This window comes from Juglans microcarpa x Juglans regia, chromosome 3S (assembly GCF_004785595.1).
Source record: "Juglans microcarpa x Juglans regia isolate MS1-56 chromosome 3S, Jm3101_v1.0, whole genome shotgun sequence".
Lineage (NCBI taxonomy): Eukaryota > Viridiplantae > Streptophyta > Magnoliopsida > Fagales > Juglandaceae > Juglans > Juglans microcarpa x Juglans regia.
Window position 1 is genome coordinate 20,315,828 of NC_054599.1, and position 15,766 is coordinate 20,331,593.

The 15,766-nt window shown below is 30.7% G+C and overlaps 1 protein-coding gene across 1 annotated transcript; it reads right to left on the reverse strand.

The window, feature by feature from the left end:
* Window positions 1-232: 232 nt before the first annotated feature.
* Window positions 233-1,583, reverse strand: LOC121258869 (protein BIG GRAIN 1-like E). The gene has a single exon (XM_041160399.1). The coding sequence runs from the start codon at window positions 1,401-1,403 to the stop codon at window positions 402-404; it is 1,002 nt and encodes a 333-aa protein (XP_041016333.1). The 5' UTR covers window positions 1,404-1,583; the 3' UTR covers window positions 233-401.
* Between the last annotated feature and the right edge of the window lie 14,183 nt (window positions 1,584-15,766).

Genomic DNA, 15,766 nt, shown 5'->3' on the forward strand with positions numbered 1-15,766 from the left:
TATTGCACCTCCAAAGTCAAAAGATAAAGATATGCAATAATCCAAATGGGGTGAAGATGTATTTGACTGTTTCTTTCTCTAATTGTTTAGTTTAGTGGAAATCTCCCGTCATCTAACGTACAGTCTAATCCAAGCCACTCCAGTGGTGGATTTTTCATAAAGTTCTTGCAATATTCCATAATTAAGATAGCCCCTAAAAAGCAAGAGAAATGAGAAAATGGAAGGCAAAACATTACCAAATTGCACATAAACTGATAAAAGAACTGTAAGAGCTATCAGAGAGAGAAGCGGAAATCAATAACAGAAAAAAAGAAAAAGAAAAAGAAAAAAAAAGTAAGATCTTGGAGATTTTCTTTGATATTACAGATCCTAACATCAACATGAAGAGGCAATATACAGTATCATTGAATGCCGTTGGAAATTGTTGCTCCTCTCTTGATGCTATCCATGTTGGTAGTTTCATAGACAGGCAGACCACTTGAATAGTCACCCAAGTCATAGTTTTGCAACTCAAACAGATCAGAGCTTGAATCACTTTCAGCACCATCATCTTCCTCACCGAAACTCCTGAATCCCTTCTCCTCCGGTGAAGATTTATGCACCCAAATCCCACCTTTATCCGAATACTCTTTACTGAGATTCTTGCATTTTCCTGGAAAGCCATTGCTGAGTGCCATTTTTTCATCCAACCAAGTTAAGTCTTTGTTAATTCTGATTTTGTCAATATCCAAGACCTGATCATTATGTAAAGCCGTGGATCTTGCGTGCCCATTGTTGTACTTTGACAAAGACATCATTTGTTTGTGATATTCTGAATAGCTTCCAAAATCCCTATAGCTCTTTGTAGGTGTTTGTGCATGCGCATGAGGCGGAGGAGGTGTTCTAAAGCCTGAATTTCTTGAAGCAGAATGTATAGACTTGGAATCCGCGGTACTTGAGCTGCTAAAATGGCTAATGCTGCTCCTCCTCTTCCTTCTTCCACCAGGACTCTCCTCTTGATCATCTTTCATGGACTGTGCGGCCGATTTTGATTTCTTCTTCTTAGAAGCTGATTGACTGAAGAGAGAATTCAAGAAACTAGCCAGTCGTCCACCCGGTGAGCTGGGCTGCTTGAACTTCTTTTCTTTCATTTGCTTTTCCACCCCATGTTGTGGTCGATGAGGAAGAGAGTTTCTCATAATTGGAACGTCTAAGCTCATTCTGCCTACTCTACTACCCTGTGGCCTGATCTCATCTCTCATGCTCTTATTCTGAGTAAAATTTGTAGCACTATAGCCACCAGCTTCATGGTATCCGGAGAAGTACCTCGCAGCCTCGAACACGTCAATCTCACCAGAATCATTCCTTCCATGGAATGATTTATTATAGAATTTATCTGGGTCTGAAAGGGCTGTGATGGACATGGCTGAAACTCGAAACTTTCTCTGATGGGATACTAATAATATGGCATTTTGTTTGAAAGTTATGTCACAGGTTTTAAAGGTGTTTATGTTGAGGGGAGTTTAAAGGGGGAGGTTTATGAGATTGTTGAGAGGTTAATGGGTTGGAAATGATTGTGTGTGACAGGAAAAGCTATCTCTCTCTCATCTATATAAAGACATACATATATATATATATATATATATTACTTATATGATCATAATCAATTGCTGAGTCTAAAATATTAAATTCTTGTTTGAACAGTGAGATGAGATTATGAGATGATTTTATATAAAAATTAAAAGTTGAAAAAAAATTATTAGAATGTTATTTTTTAGTATTATTATTGTTTTGAAATTTGAAAAAATTGAATTGTTTATTATATTTTATGTGTAAAAATTTAAAAAAATTATAATAATAAGATGAGATAAAACCGTTTTTATATTTAAACGGGAAATGTTTTTGGAAGTTTTTGGTAGAGACCCACATGATGTGAAGTTCGTGCTAGCTAGCTGCTAGCTTTGGTTAAAGAAGAGAGCGTGGAACAAGGGAAACTAGCTTTTTATTTTTTATTTTTTATTTTTTGTCCTAATCATGCTGTGAAAACCATATGCGACTGTGTTTGGAAAGTGAAATCTCACACTACTTCACTACTATGGGGCAAAGAGCTTTGTTTCCTTGGATTCTAGCTAGGCTTGTAGTCACAAGGGACATGTACTAATACTTGACCTATAAGAGTACATATCATTATCACATATCCCACTCCTCTTTTGAGTGCTTGGAAGCCACTCTTGATCTAATTCATTGGGAACCTTTACCTAAATGAATTAAAGTTATTTGTTTGCTAAGAAATCTTTGATTGCCATAAAATGCCTATGGCCCGTGGAAAATGAAAGTAATTATGTGTGTGTGTTTTAGTAAAAATAGCCTCTTGTCTTTTTCCAACCTACGGGTTAACTTCAAGATATTCATTACGGTGTAACATGCTGCCTAAAGGAAAACAAAATATAATTCGGTTGCGTACAAACTTATACATAAGTGCATGCATAATTAATCACATGGATGATGACTAAGCGTCCTGTAAATAAATTGAACTGTCCGTCAACATTTCACATAGGGTGCACATTATAAAATTACTTATTTGCTGTCAGTTATTTTTTTTCGAAAATTATCATATTTTGTCAAAATGAGTTTTATGCTCATCACAAATGGTCATTTTCATTGCAAATAACTCGTCATAAATACTATACTTTTTGTAGTATAAATATGTATGAATGCATATATAATCTATGTAAATTATATATATATATATATATAAACTAAATATATATTGATTTCTACAAATTAATAGGGCAATATTTTAGGATAAACAAAACTTTGAACAGATAGTTTATTGAAGTAGTGGTAGATACTGCATGCATGATCATGTGGATCGTATCTTGTGGATTATTGGAATGATTTACTTGTTTATTTAGAGTGCATGGAGTTATACTATCGTGTGAGTCATGTTTATCGTGAAGGAAATGCTGCGGCTCTTGAGAATTATTGAGATGATTTACTTGTTTATTTAGAGTGCATGGAGTACTATCGTGTGAGTCATGTTTATCGTGAAGCAAATGTTATGGCTGGTTTTCTTGCCAAGAGAGATGTAGGAGGTTTTGATATGGATTGGTACAATGATAGTGATCATGGTTTTTAGTCCATCTGACTTTCTATCATTATTTGCCTGTGTGGTTTTTTCTTCTTGCAGGTTTTGGTTTGTCTTGGTTTTTGTTTTGATCTTGTCTTTCTGTACATTTAGTTTGTAGTTTGTTGTTTGTTGATTTTGATGTCTGGGAGTTGGTTTTTTATTTTGCTTATTTGTACATCCCAAGCATCTAAAGTTTGTAACCACGGTTTTCTTTTGTCACAAGTGAGAGCTATCAATAAAATTGAGGTACCATTTTCTTCTTTAAAAAAAAAAGAAAATATCATGTGGATCGCACTGAGTAGTGCAATGACTGCAATGGGGTTTCTTCCCGAGCCATCTATATTTACTGCCAGCGGCCAGCTAATTTATGATGCATTCTAGCTAATTAAATGCAATCGAGTATGAGAAAAATAAAAAAAATTTCTTTAGTAATACTACAACATTATAATCAACTGCTTGGGAAGTCCCACCAAAAGAACAAAAGAATTATTGTGGACTGACCTTCTTTTGGTGTTATAAAGAACCACACATATATATGTGTGTTAAGTGAAATCAGCTTTCATTTCCTTTCAAGATATATATTGGGTTAGTCAATAGATCATTTGGCCCATCAAACATAAACCCCATTCCTTCTTGTCGGGCAAAGGCAACAACTAGCTGTATGCGCTAGGATTGTATCCGTACTGTTTGAATTCAGGCCGCAGTTTCGAACTCGACTCGAAAGCAATAATCAGCTTTTAAGACTCGTTTGGATTTATATATGAGAGATGATTTTAGATAAAAAATAAAAATTAAAAAAAATATTATTAAAATATTATTTTTTAATATTATTATTATTTTAATATTTAAAAAAGTTGAATTATTTATTATATTTTGTGTAGAAATTTGAGAAAGTTGTAATGATGGAGATAATATTAAATTAGATAAAATACTTTCTAAATTTAAACGGAATCTTAACCTTGTTCGAATATGATCACTCGATTTGTTGAAAATTCAGTCCTAACTTGGTGAATAGAATTTAATCGAGAGCCAATTACTCAATTGAATTTAGTTGGCTCCACTCAAAAGTTATATATTTTTTAGTTTCTTATAATCTTGTAGCTTAAAAAATGATCATAACTAAAAAAAAAAAAAAATGAAAAGTGCAATTTTATTGACTTTTTAGTCGAATCTCAAAATTAATTAATAAAAGACATGAATATTACAATTTCAAAATAAAAACACAAACTTAATTACAAATATTAACTTACACATTCGGGAAAAAACAAGTCTTCAAGATTTTTAATATATATATATATATTGTTATTTTAGAGTTAATATATTATAATATAAATTATATACATACACATAATACTTATGTGTGTGTGTGTGTATATATGTATATATATATATGTATGTATCTTATAATATATATACAAGAGTAAGTTTATAACAAGTTGATACTCAATCTAATTTATACGATGGATCGAATTACTCGTTCTTATCATTATATATTAACTCGAGTCGAGTTTTGTACATATTGTATCGTGTAATAATTGATTATAATTTCATAATCACGAATGATTTATATGCTAAACTAATTCAACGCAAGTTAAATTTAGTTGAATTAAATTTGAGTTATTTATGGAGTACGTACGTACTGATAATCTGATCATGACTCAAACCAAAGAAATACATGAGATGATCAACGTGCATAAACATGTGGACGGTCATCATCTTTGTGATATATATATAAATATCAACCAACCTATCTCTAGCTAGCTAACTAGCTCGATCGGTAGCAGAATTCCAAAACCCAGTTCATGAGGAAGATGATGAACATGACAAGTCAATTTTTCCGCATTTATCAAGATGTATTTTAAGACTTGCACGCTGCATGGCCTACTCATGTCATGTCTATCTCCCAATGATCCATCCTTTCCGGATATTGCATGTGACAGTCCAACTAATTCCTGTATCACGATCTAAAACTAAACGAAGACTTACGGATATTAATTAATGCATTGTTTCAAATTAACTTGTTAAAACAGGTACGTACGTAGATTTTTTCACAAACACGTAGTACTCCTTGCATCAGTAAAACATATATGACATGACTGTTTTGAGCAGGCCATGAAATTATTAGCTAGGGATCAGATTTCTTATTAATTAGCTCTAACAATATCATATTAATTAAATCAATGCAGGTTCATGCATGTGTACGTGATTTGTTCTTTAAATGCCTAGCTAGCTAGTTAGAGAAGTAGTTCAGAATACTTTATAAAAGGCCTCGTACAATGCATATAATTATGTCTAAGATGCCTATATATATAAAAAAAGATGTTCATGCTTGCATGATCATATTCTATTTTTAATCTTTAAATCCTGAAACCACATGGGCCATAAGCATGCCAGGAAATCATACACAAATCGCCTGTATAAGGAAGGATATTGAAAGGGACCAAACTCATTGAACAAAGTCTACTATATTGCCGCATGCCCAGATCGATCTAAGGTCTATAAAGCTGGGAGCATCAGAAAAAAGCAAATTAATTATGGGCCTGATTATTAATGAAGGGTACTGCATGGCCACTCATGTTTTGCCAAATTTTTGTCCCCATTAATGCATGGCCGTCTTCATCCCTAGCTAGTAGCCAGCCATTAATCTCTTATGAAGATCATTGTTAGATACATGTTGGAGATCATAACGTTTTGTTGCTTTCCTTTCTCCTGCGCCATCCATTCTAAAAGTTACCACCCATGGCCATGGTTTTCCAATGAGTCCCCATCTGATCTCTAGCTAGCTAGCTAGCTAGCCCTATATAATATATATATATATATATAAATATATATATATAATGTTCCCGGTGGTCTTCTTCATTTGTCCTCTTCAGTATAAGATCGAACATTGGATCAGAAACTAAATTACAAAGTTGGCTTGATGTGGAGCTCTCATATATAGATTGAAGTTTTGAACCAATCATGCATAAATCACAAGAAAAAGCTCCCCAGATCGATCACATCATCAAGGCTAGGCTTTGTGCAGACAGCATGCACTGACTCAACATACCATATTTCAGAATAGTTTTGGCTATACAATTCAATAATTGGACCCACCAGAGACACCTTGTGCCCCCCTACAGAGACAATGATTAAGGAGCATTGACCCTAAGTTGTACCCCAAAATCACTGTACGTATAAAAGTCTCCAAGTAGTCTTAATTACAGCTGGAATGCAATGTACAATTGATGGGATACATCAATTTAGCTAGCTGTTGCTTTAAATCTACTTGGAGAACGAAACAAACATTAATTTGTGATAAGATATATAAAAGAACTGAAGACTATTTGGATATGGAGGGCGGGACAGATAAATGCATTTAACTAATTATTATTCTAAGCTGGATTCATTGGTCTCTAACTTTCCCACTCATGCATGTACGTCCAGATAAACGTGGCAACTAGTCCAGTCTAGTCTAGCTACATTACTGTACACGTATACGTGCACGCAGCTTTAAGCTGCGTATAGGTTCGATTTAGATTCACAATCTATCTCAATTTATCTCACTATTATTCATTACTATTTATCAACTTTAACTCACAAATTTTATTACTATTTACAACCCATCTCACTACTATTAAGTTGAGATGGTGAAGTAAGTTTTGTATAATCTATTTAAGATGAGTTTAAATATATTTGGATGTTAAAATGAGTTTAAATATATTTATGGAGATTTAAAAAAGGTTATGGATTTAGCGTGTAAAGAACTATTAAGTTTAAAAAGGTTGTGGGTCCCATGTGTAAAAAGGTTTTGAGTTAAGATGAGTTTAATAGTTTGTGAGTTAGGTGTTTAAATGTTAATCAGCTTAAATTAGATTGAATTGAGTTTATCTCAATACAATCTAACAACCAAACGGAACCTTAATCTGGCTTTGCAAACGCGCGCACAAACATGATGATGATGATGATATATGTACGTGTGTATATACACACAAATCTATCGAAAAAGTTCAACAATACAATAAAAAAATGGGTAATACTAGGTAAAAATTCCAAATATACAAGTTATGCATAAGCCTTTTATAAAAAAATAGATCACATTAAGAAAGAATGATTTTTTTTTTTTACATTTTTTTAAAGTAAGGTTCATTTTTTTATAAAAACTTGCGTGAAACTTATCTATTTGGAACTTGTACAAATCATTTTTCTTATAAGATAGACATGCATTTCACATGCATGCATGTGGCTTACTGGCAGTCTGGATATTCATATTGGATGCTCTAATTATATATACACACTAGGTGAAAGTAACGTGCAAAACACGTTTACCTAATTTAATTATATGATTATTTTTAAGAATTAATATTGTTTTTATTAAGAATTTTTTTTGATTAATAATGTAATGCTTTTAGAAAAAAAAAATTTTTCTAACATAAAAAAATTGACAGTTAATCATAATTAAGTAGATGATGAATAATTACACGCTTTCATTTTTTTTTCTTAAGTAGATGATAATTAAGTATATGAGAATCACAAGATAAATAGTTGTTTTATCTTGGTTTCTCCATGCCATTTATTTACTACAGATTAAAACTAGAATAGTTACAAAATATAATTTTTCAGAGTATATGTTTGAACATGAAAAGAGTAGATGAAATTAAAATTATGCTGTAGAAAATCTGATTCTCACAATAATGGCATGTGAGAAGTGGGGGAAAGAAAAGATATAAAAGATCAAAAGTGAAAATATAAGTTACTCCTATCTTTACAAGTCCCTCACCTCTTCACTTTCTTGCCCGATGCTAAAACACTATAAGCATAACTTTCAACAGAATGTGGGTCACCTCTCAGGTTCCTTTCTCTAATACTTTCGAAGGTCAATAACATCAGGTATCTCAATACCAGTAGGAGTGCTGAAAAAAAAAACACATAAGTAATGAATAGAGTATACAATACAAGATCAGGCAATGATCTACAATAAAATATTTAAGCACACAGGTGAAACATGAAAAGACCATGATCACAACATTTGAACCAAATGAAGCTGAATTTGAATGATAATTCTAATATGATCGCAAGGGGCAGTCATTTCATCTGTTCTGTTTTTGTTTCTTTTACCATTTTATTTTACAAGTTATCAAGATCCATTCCATCTTTATGTGTAATGGGCCAGAAATTTCAATTCTCAGGAATTATATTAGGTGATTTGATTAAAATCTTTAGTTAACCACAAGAAAGTAGATAAGGGTACAATTAGTGGTTGTACCTGAAGGCATACGTTGAAATAGATTGGCACAGAAAGTGGCCTCCAAATCCATATATATTGATACAAGATTATCCATGAAAGGCGCGATTATTAAGTCTGTCAATCATAAGAAGATAGATAAATCATTTGTATCAACAAATAGACAAAAAATAGCTAAGGATGATTCTCTTACTAACCATTAAAAGATACTAATTAGAAAAAGTAAAAAAATAGAGATCTAGGATGCCTATGCTTGGTTTTGTATGTAGAATATCTTAAATCCCATGTGGTTTTCATATTTTTTTGTCATGTGTTCAGAGGTACAACTATCTTTGCACAAAATGAAGTAGAAAAAGGAAAAATAGAAAACGTCACAATTTAGCATAAGATATTCGCATGACAAAACCCATAGAAAAATGCACGGAACAAAGGTCCAGCAAACGCGCAGAAATCAAAATTTGAAGTATGAGATGCCAAAAACATTAACACAAAATCCGGCTAGCAAATTTCTGTCGAGCAGGCTTCTGTTGATTGCGATTTCCGTCAAGCCCTAGGAATCCATTTAAAACCCTCATAAAAACATAAAAAAAATAAAATTAATCTTAATACAAGAAAATATAACTTTGAAACCACAAAAAACCTAAAAAAAATTTAAAAAGAATGAGAAATACTGGACAGATTTAACATTTTAGAAGTAATGTTTCGAAAAGTCTAAGATGAGTGTTATGGCTAGCGGTGGTAGTGGAGGAATAGAGCTGCGAGAGGGCTTTGGAGCAATGCTGAAGGAGGGATTTGAACACTCTGAGGGAGATTTTGGGGTTGGCATAAGCCATTGACAAGGCACATTTGGAACACTCATGTGGAAGACAAAGCGAGAGCGATGAATACAAAAATGCGCTTGGAGCTAGAAGCGTTATTTTCATTTCTCATAAATATTCTTTTATTGCAACCAATGAGAAAAGTGAAGTTCGATGACTCAGACGGATTTAATAGAAAACAATTAAAATTACTGTAACTCCGTTAAAACAAGAACTTCCGTTTGATAGGCTCTTTATATATATAAAGATATATATATATATATATATATATTTCATAAAACGAGACTCAACTAATTATTTGCATATAATATATATAATTTATAATTAAGAACGTCGATCGTAGCTTGCATTTTTTATTTTCTAACGTAAAGTCTTATATTAATAACTAGTCCTCATTTTTTTTAACCAATTGATTATAAAGGTGATTTAATTTAGAATAATTTAATTTTTTTTAAGAAATTATTGATTGATCTTTCTCAATCCATAATAATTAAAACAAAAAGTATATAAAAGTAAAAATAACTGAGGGAAGAGAAGATCAATTAATTAGGTGTTCATCAACCAAAATTTGAAGATGAAATTACTATCAACATTAATGATGCCCATGCATTTAAAAATTTTACTCACTGCTTACTTAATTTAACTTAGTTATATATATATATATACATATTATATTCATCATTAAGATCATAATTAAATTTAAACTTTCAATTTTTTTTTTTAGTTGAAGTTACAAATTAATTAATAATAACATGCATGATATAAAATAATAGCAATAAATAGATATCCACCCACTGTACTACGTGGGGCAGAGAGTTTTACGTACCAACCGTTTGTTCTAGATTATAATTATCTGGAAGAATTGGGGTATATATCATATTAACCTGCATTAATTGCAATAACGTAAGCTACTGTATGTCGGTTGAAATAATAATAATAATAATAATAATAATAATAATAATAATAATATGATAACGTATTGAAGTAAATTAAGTAGACCGTACTGATTAATTTAGGGAATTTGAGGTGTTGGTTGCGACTCAACAAGGCCTGAATATGTAAAGTGAATGGAGGCCCACTATAATTAAAGAGAAATAGGCCTGTTGACTAGATCCAAATAAAATTTGAACCAAAATTGATTATATATATTGAATAGTTATTTTACTCATCATTTTTATATCACATACAAAAAATATATATATATATATATAAATAAGTAAATGTGTGGTATAAATTAAGATGATGAATATAATTTTCCTATATTAAAGGGATTAGGATGCACTTGCATTAATAATTAAGCACAATCTAAACAATCAATTAGTCGATGATTAATTATTGAGTTCTACTGCATATAGTTACTTTTACGTATTTATTACACACTCCACTAATTTAATTGACCAAAATAGTTATTTTATATTAAAAAAAAGTGTCGCAACAAAAAACGACTACACATAGAGTTTTTGTTTTTCCTTGGCTTATTCATTTACTTTTTGCGAGAATATTGTTCCTTGTTTGGTTGACTTATAATAATTGTGAGATAGATCATGACGCCCATATCAATATAGAGTAATGCTACATACAGTCGTGGAGTGCGTAAGCACCATGCAGTAACTTTAAAAAAGAGTAGGGTCCACTATTAAAAAATTATTTATTTTTTTTATGTGGGTCCCTTATTTATTCACTTTTTTTAAATTGATTGCGCAATACTTACATGCTCATAACTGTAACTATCATTTCTCATCAATATATATCCAACTGACCGCACAATTGTACATGATGTACTAGGAATATTGGATGCATTATATTGGATGCATCATTTCTCATCATTCCCATTTCCTTCATGAGGTTGCCTAGCTAGCTAGCTAGATCCATCTGAATAATGATATATACAATCATAAAGTGTGCAAGCGTCGTACAATCACTTTGAAAAAGAGTGACAACCACTATTAAAAAATTAATTTTTTTATGTGAGTCCCGTATTTATTTACTTTTTTTAAAGTGATTGTGTAACGCTTGTACACTCACGATTACAACTATCATTTTTCTTTATAATTTCTTGTGTTCTGAAAATGCTTTTAATTTTGATCCCCATGCAGATCGATCCGGCCAGCTTAATTGGTTTGTTGTTTGTAAATTCATTAGTCATGAGTACCGTAAAAATAATGATAATTGAGAAAACACAACAATTTTGTTTCCTTATGGATATAAATTCGATCGGTCGAGTCCTTATCATCATTAATTTGTACCTTTACTAAGGAAAAATAATTAGTTTTGGTAAAAAAAAAACTTATGAAGATATAATATAATATATAGGTGATATTAAAAGTCCATATATAATATTTAAGTTACATATTAAGGGCCTGTTGATCGCTAATAATTTCATTCGACCACAGCATTGATTGAGTCTCGATCGGTACTTAAAGGTGATAGCAAAAATAATGGAATTCAAACAAATAATATGAGAGTTACGTAAAATCATTATTTGTCACAAAAATTTAAGCTAATGAGAATATATAGGTAGATTTTATTATTTGTATTATATTCTTAATATTTTTCCTCATATGTGGGCTAATCTCTCTCTTAATAAGTATGTCTAATACGTAGAATATTTAATTAAATTGACAGAATATAGAGTCAAGCCGGTTTCATAAAGACATTTGTTTTGATACTATATAAAATTATTATTAATCTCAAAAATTTAAATTTATAAAAAAATATAATTTTATTATTTATACTATATTATTGACCAGACCAACTCTTCCGATGATTGAATGATTTACTCTGCAATGCACGTAGAGATCTCTTTGATCTTAAGTGTCAATTAATACATATTCATTTTATTCGGAGAATTCCTATATAATTGGTGTCGAGATGGATTTAATATCTCATATACGTGTCACCTTTTAATTTGCCATGCACCCAATCAGCACAAGATAATTGCATCTATTGGCTTTAGTGACAAGTTTCCTAATGTGATTAGGATTTCAATTGTAGACAATCTGAGTAGAGGTGCATGTCGGGATAGTGGGTTGTGGGACCCTCACCCCTAGTATAGATGAGCAGCTCTTGTCTGGATCACCTGCATGGGAGTTAAAGGGCCCTATTAAGATAAATATAAAAGATTAAATATACATATTTCTATAATTTTTTAGGATAAATGGTAGTTTTAGATAGTATCATAGCAAAGATTCAGAGTTTAAAGTTTGACTTTACACTACAACCCATTTACTTAAAGATTTTATCTGTTAGACTCACTCATTAATGAGTTTGGCCCACACATGAGAACTGTTAAAATAAATATAAATAATTAAATATACATCTTCCTATTAATTTAATTTTTTAGGATAAGTGATGATTTCATATAGTATCAGAGCAGAGATCCAGAATTCGAACCCTAAATCTATACTCTAGTACTCCATTTAATTGAATATTTCATGTATTAGCTAAGCTCACTCATTGATGAGTAGTCTGGCCCATGCGTGAGGAGAACTGTTAAGGTAAATATAAATGGTTAAAACTTAAATATACTCTTTCCTATCAGTTTAAACCTGTGAGACAAGTAGTGATTTCACATATTATCAAATATCACGAGTTTGAATCTTGACTTTACATTCTAGTATCTCATTTAATTAAATATTTTACGTGTTAGGCTCCCTCATTGAAAGAGGGGTTGGCCAAAGCATAAGTGAGAGTGTTAAGATAAATATAAATAATTAAATCCATGTTGGAATTGCATGCAATCTGATTAGGAGATTAGAAGAGATTTGAATATTACTTTTTGCGCACTTTTATTATCATTAAGACATCAAGACCTACCCATATATATATATATATATATATATATATATAGAGAGAGAGAGAGAGAGAGAGAGAGAGAGTCTACCGATATTGTGTTGTCTTTTGAGGTTGACCATTCATGAGACAAATAATTAAAAGTAATGCTACACACAATCATGGTGTGCACAACTGCTGCGCAATCATTTTGAACAAGAGTGGATTCTATTATTAAAAAATTAATTTTTTCATGTGAATCCCATATTCATTTATTTTTTCAAAAAGATTGTGTAATATTTACATACTCCACGACTACAATATCATTTCTCTCTCTCTCTCTCTCTCTCTCTATATATATATATATATATGCGCACATGACTTGGTGTATGCAATTGAATTACTAATCTTGATCGATGTTGAGTACTATTAGGTTTTGTTTGGATGTTTAATTACTCTCAACTCATCTTAACTCATCATTATAATTTTTTCAAATTTCAACATAAAATATAATAAACAATTCAACTTTTTCAAATTCTAAAATAATAATAATATTAAAAAATAATATTCCAACAATATTTTATCATCTCAACTCAACTCACTTCAACATCCAAACACACTCTTACTCTTCAAGAAACTCGATCGATCCCCTTAATCAATAGTGGCTGACCGGGGTTAAAAAAATTCATAATCATGAAACAATGCTATTTATAAATTCACCCCATAATTAGTACGTAATGGCTAGCAGGCTTGGTCAAATTCGAAGTTAAATTTATAGTTGTCAATAAATATGATAATTAAGCTGGTAGTAGTCATAAATTATCACTGGTCTTGGATAAGAATTAAGAGAACCTGCCGGCATGCATGCAACATGCATGTGACGTTAAGATATAAATTATATATATAATAAAAATCTACCTCTTTCCATCTGTTTTAAATTTTGGGACAAATATTAATTTCACATGATATCAGAGCAGAAGTATTCTTGAGTTTGAATTGTGACTCTACACTCTACCTCATTTTAATTAAATATTCTATGTATTGGACTCATTCATAGAGGAGGAGTGTGACTTACATGTGAGAGAGACTGTTAAAATATAAATTAAATAATAAAAATCTATATCTTCCTATCAAGATAAACTAATTTTGAGATAAGTGATGATTTCATAGCATGGAAGCCAAAATAGTCCATGGAAAGAGGACGATTCACAATATTAGAAAAGCCACAAAATGCTGGAGATTTCATCAAGTATGGCTATTTTATTTTTTTATATATAAGAGGTGGAGGGTTCAAACCTAATTCTCTCATTTGGAGACCATGTCTTATGCCATTTGGTCCAAACGACCTTGGCAAGTATGAATCTTTTAGAGCTTATTTGACAAGGCGCGTGTGCGTGCACACACACACACACATATATATATATATATAGGTGGAATGAGAAAAAAAATGGGGCGATCTAGTGGATAACGTACTGGACTGGCGTGGGCGGGTTTGGTGAGATCAGCTAGGATTACATGATATTATTATTTAGGTGAAATTAGCTCCACACATATTGGGGGAAATGCCCTAACTTAAATTTCGAGTACCTTTTGAGCTAGCAAATACTTAAATATAGGTACTCATGTTAATTAACTTAAGTAGAGGTAATGCTATACAATTATATATCCCCATCGTCAGGAGTACATGACTTTGTTGCTCAACCTCCACGCTTGGACACTAATAACAGAGTTTGAGAGTTTTAAGTAAGAAAAAGATAACATGATATAAAATATTTATTAATTAATATTTGTGTAGATCATACTTTTCAAAATGAGAAATGATATCTTCAAATAGGTAAGTCCATACAAACTCTTGTAAAAAAGTGGATCCCACCTAAAAAAAAGTATAAAAAAAATTATTATTTGTTAGTGGAACCTACTTTTTTACAAAGAGATTATATGAGACTTATCTATTTGTAACTTATACCTAGCAATATTACTCTTTCGAAATAACACAAACTATATAGATACAAGTACAACTAATGAGTCGATCTTGATCCCATATCCTTGAAAGTAGTTAAATTTACATTAGAACATTAGTCCAAGACATGGATTATTTTCTAACATGCAACTTTAGGGAAATAGATGCTAGAGATGTAAGTATCAATTTGTCATGTGGCGCGCAATTCTTTTAACGGGAGACTGATGAAGGTACTTAATTCAAATTTCTTGTTCCTCGAACTTCAATATTGTAAAAGTTGAAAGCTGTGATCTCAATTTATAAAAAACTGAAAATCATAATTAAGGATTAATTTTGTATCTAGTAGCTTAGCAATTCTTTAATTATATGATTATTTTTCCATATTTGTTAAAAAAGAACCATCTTTTTTATTAGAAGAAATTAAATGCCACAATTTTTTTGGTAAATTAAATATAATGATAAAAATTAAAATGAACATAAATTTTTATGATAATTAGATGTTTATGTGAAAAATATGTGTTTTTTTAATATGAGTAGTATTATATGTACTTATAATTTTATTTATATTTTTACTTATAAGACTCATTTTGTTAGTTTTTTTTTAAATTTAAATTTTAAATTTTATAATTTTTATTCTATCAATAATTGATACGTGAAAAAATATTTTTTATTTTGGTAAGTTTTTTTCTTTTAAGTAACATTTAGCATTTTCTTTTTAATATATGAATAGTGATAAATATACAATACTTTACATAACATTTTTACAATACATATTATAAAATAAAGATATTTTTGTACAATGATATTAGTTTTATAAAATATTATTTTTTTTAAGATATTATTATATAAAGTGTTATATTTATCATTTGTCTTAATATATATAC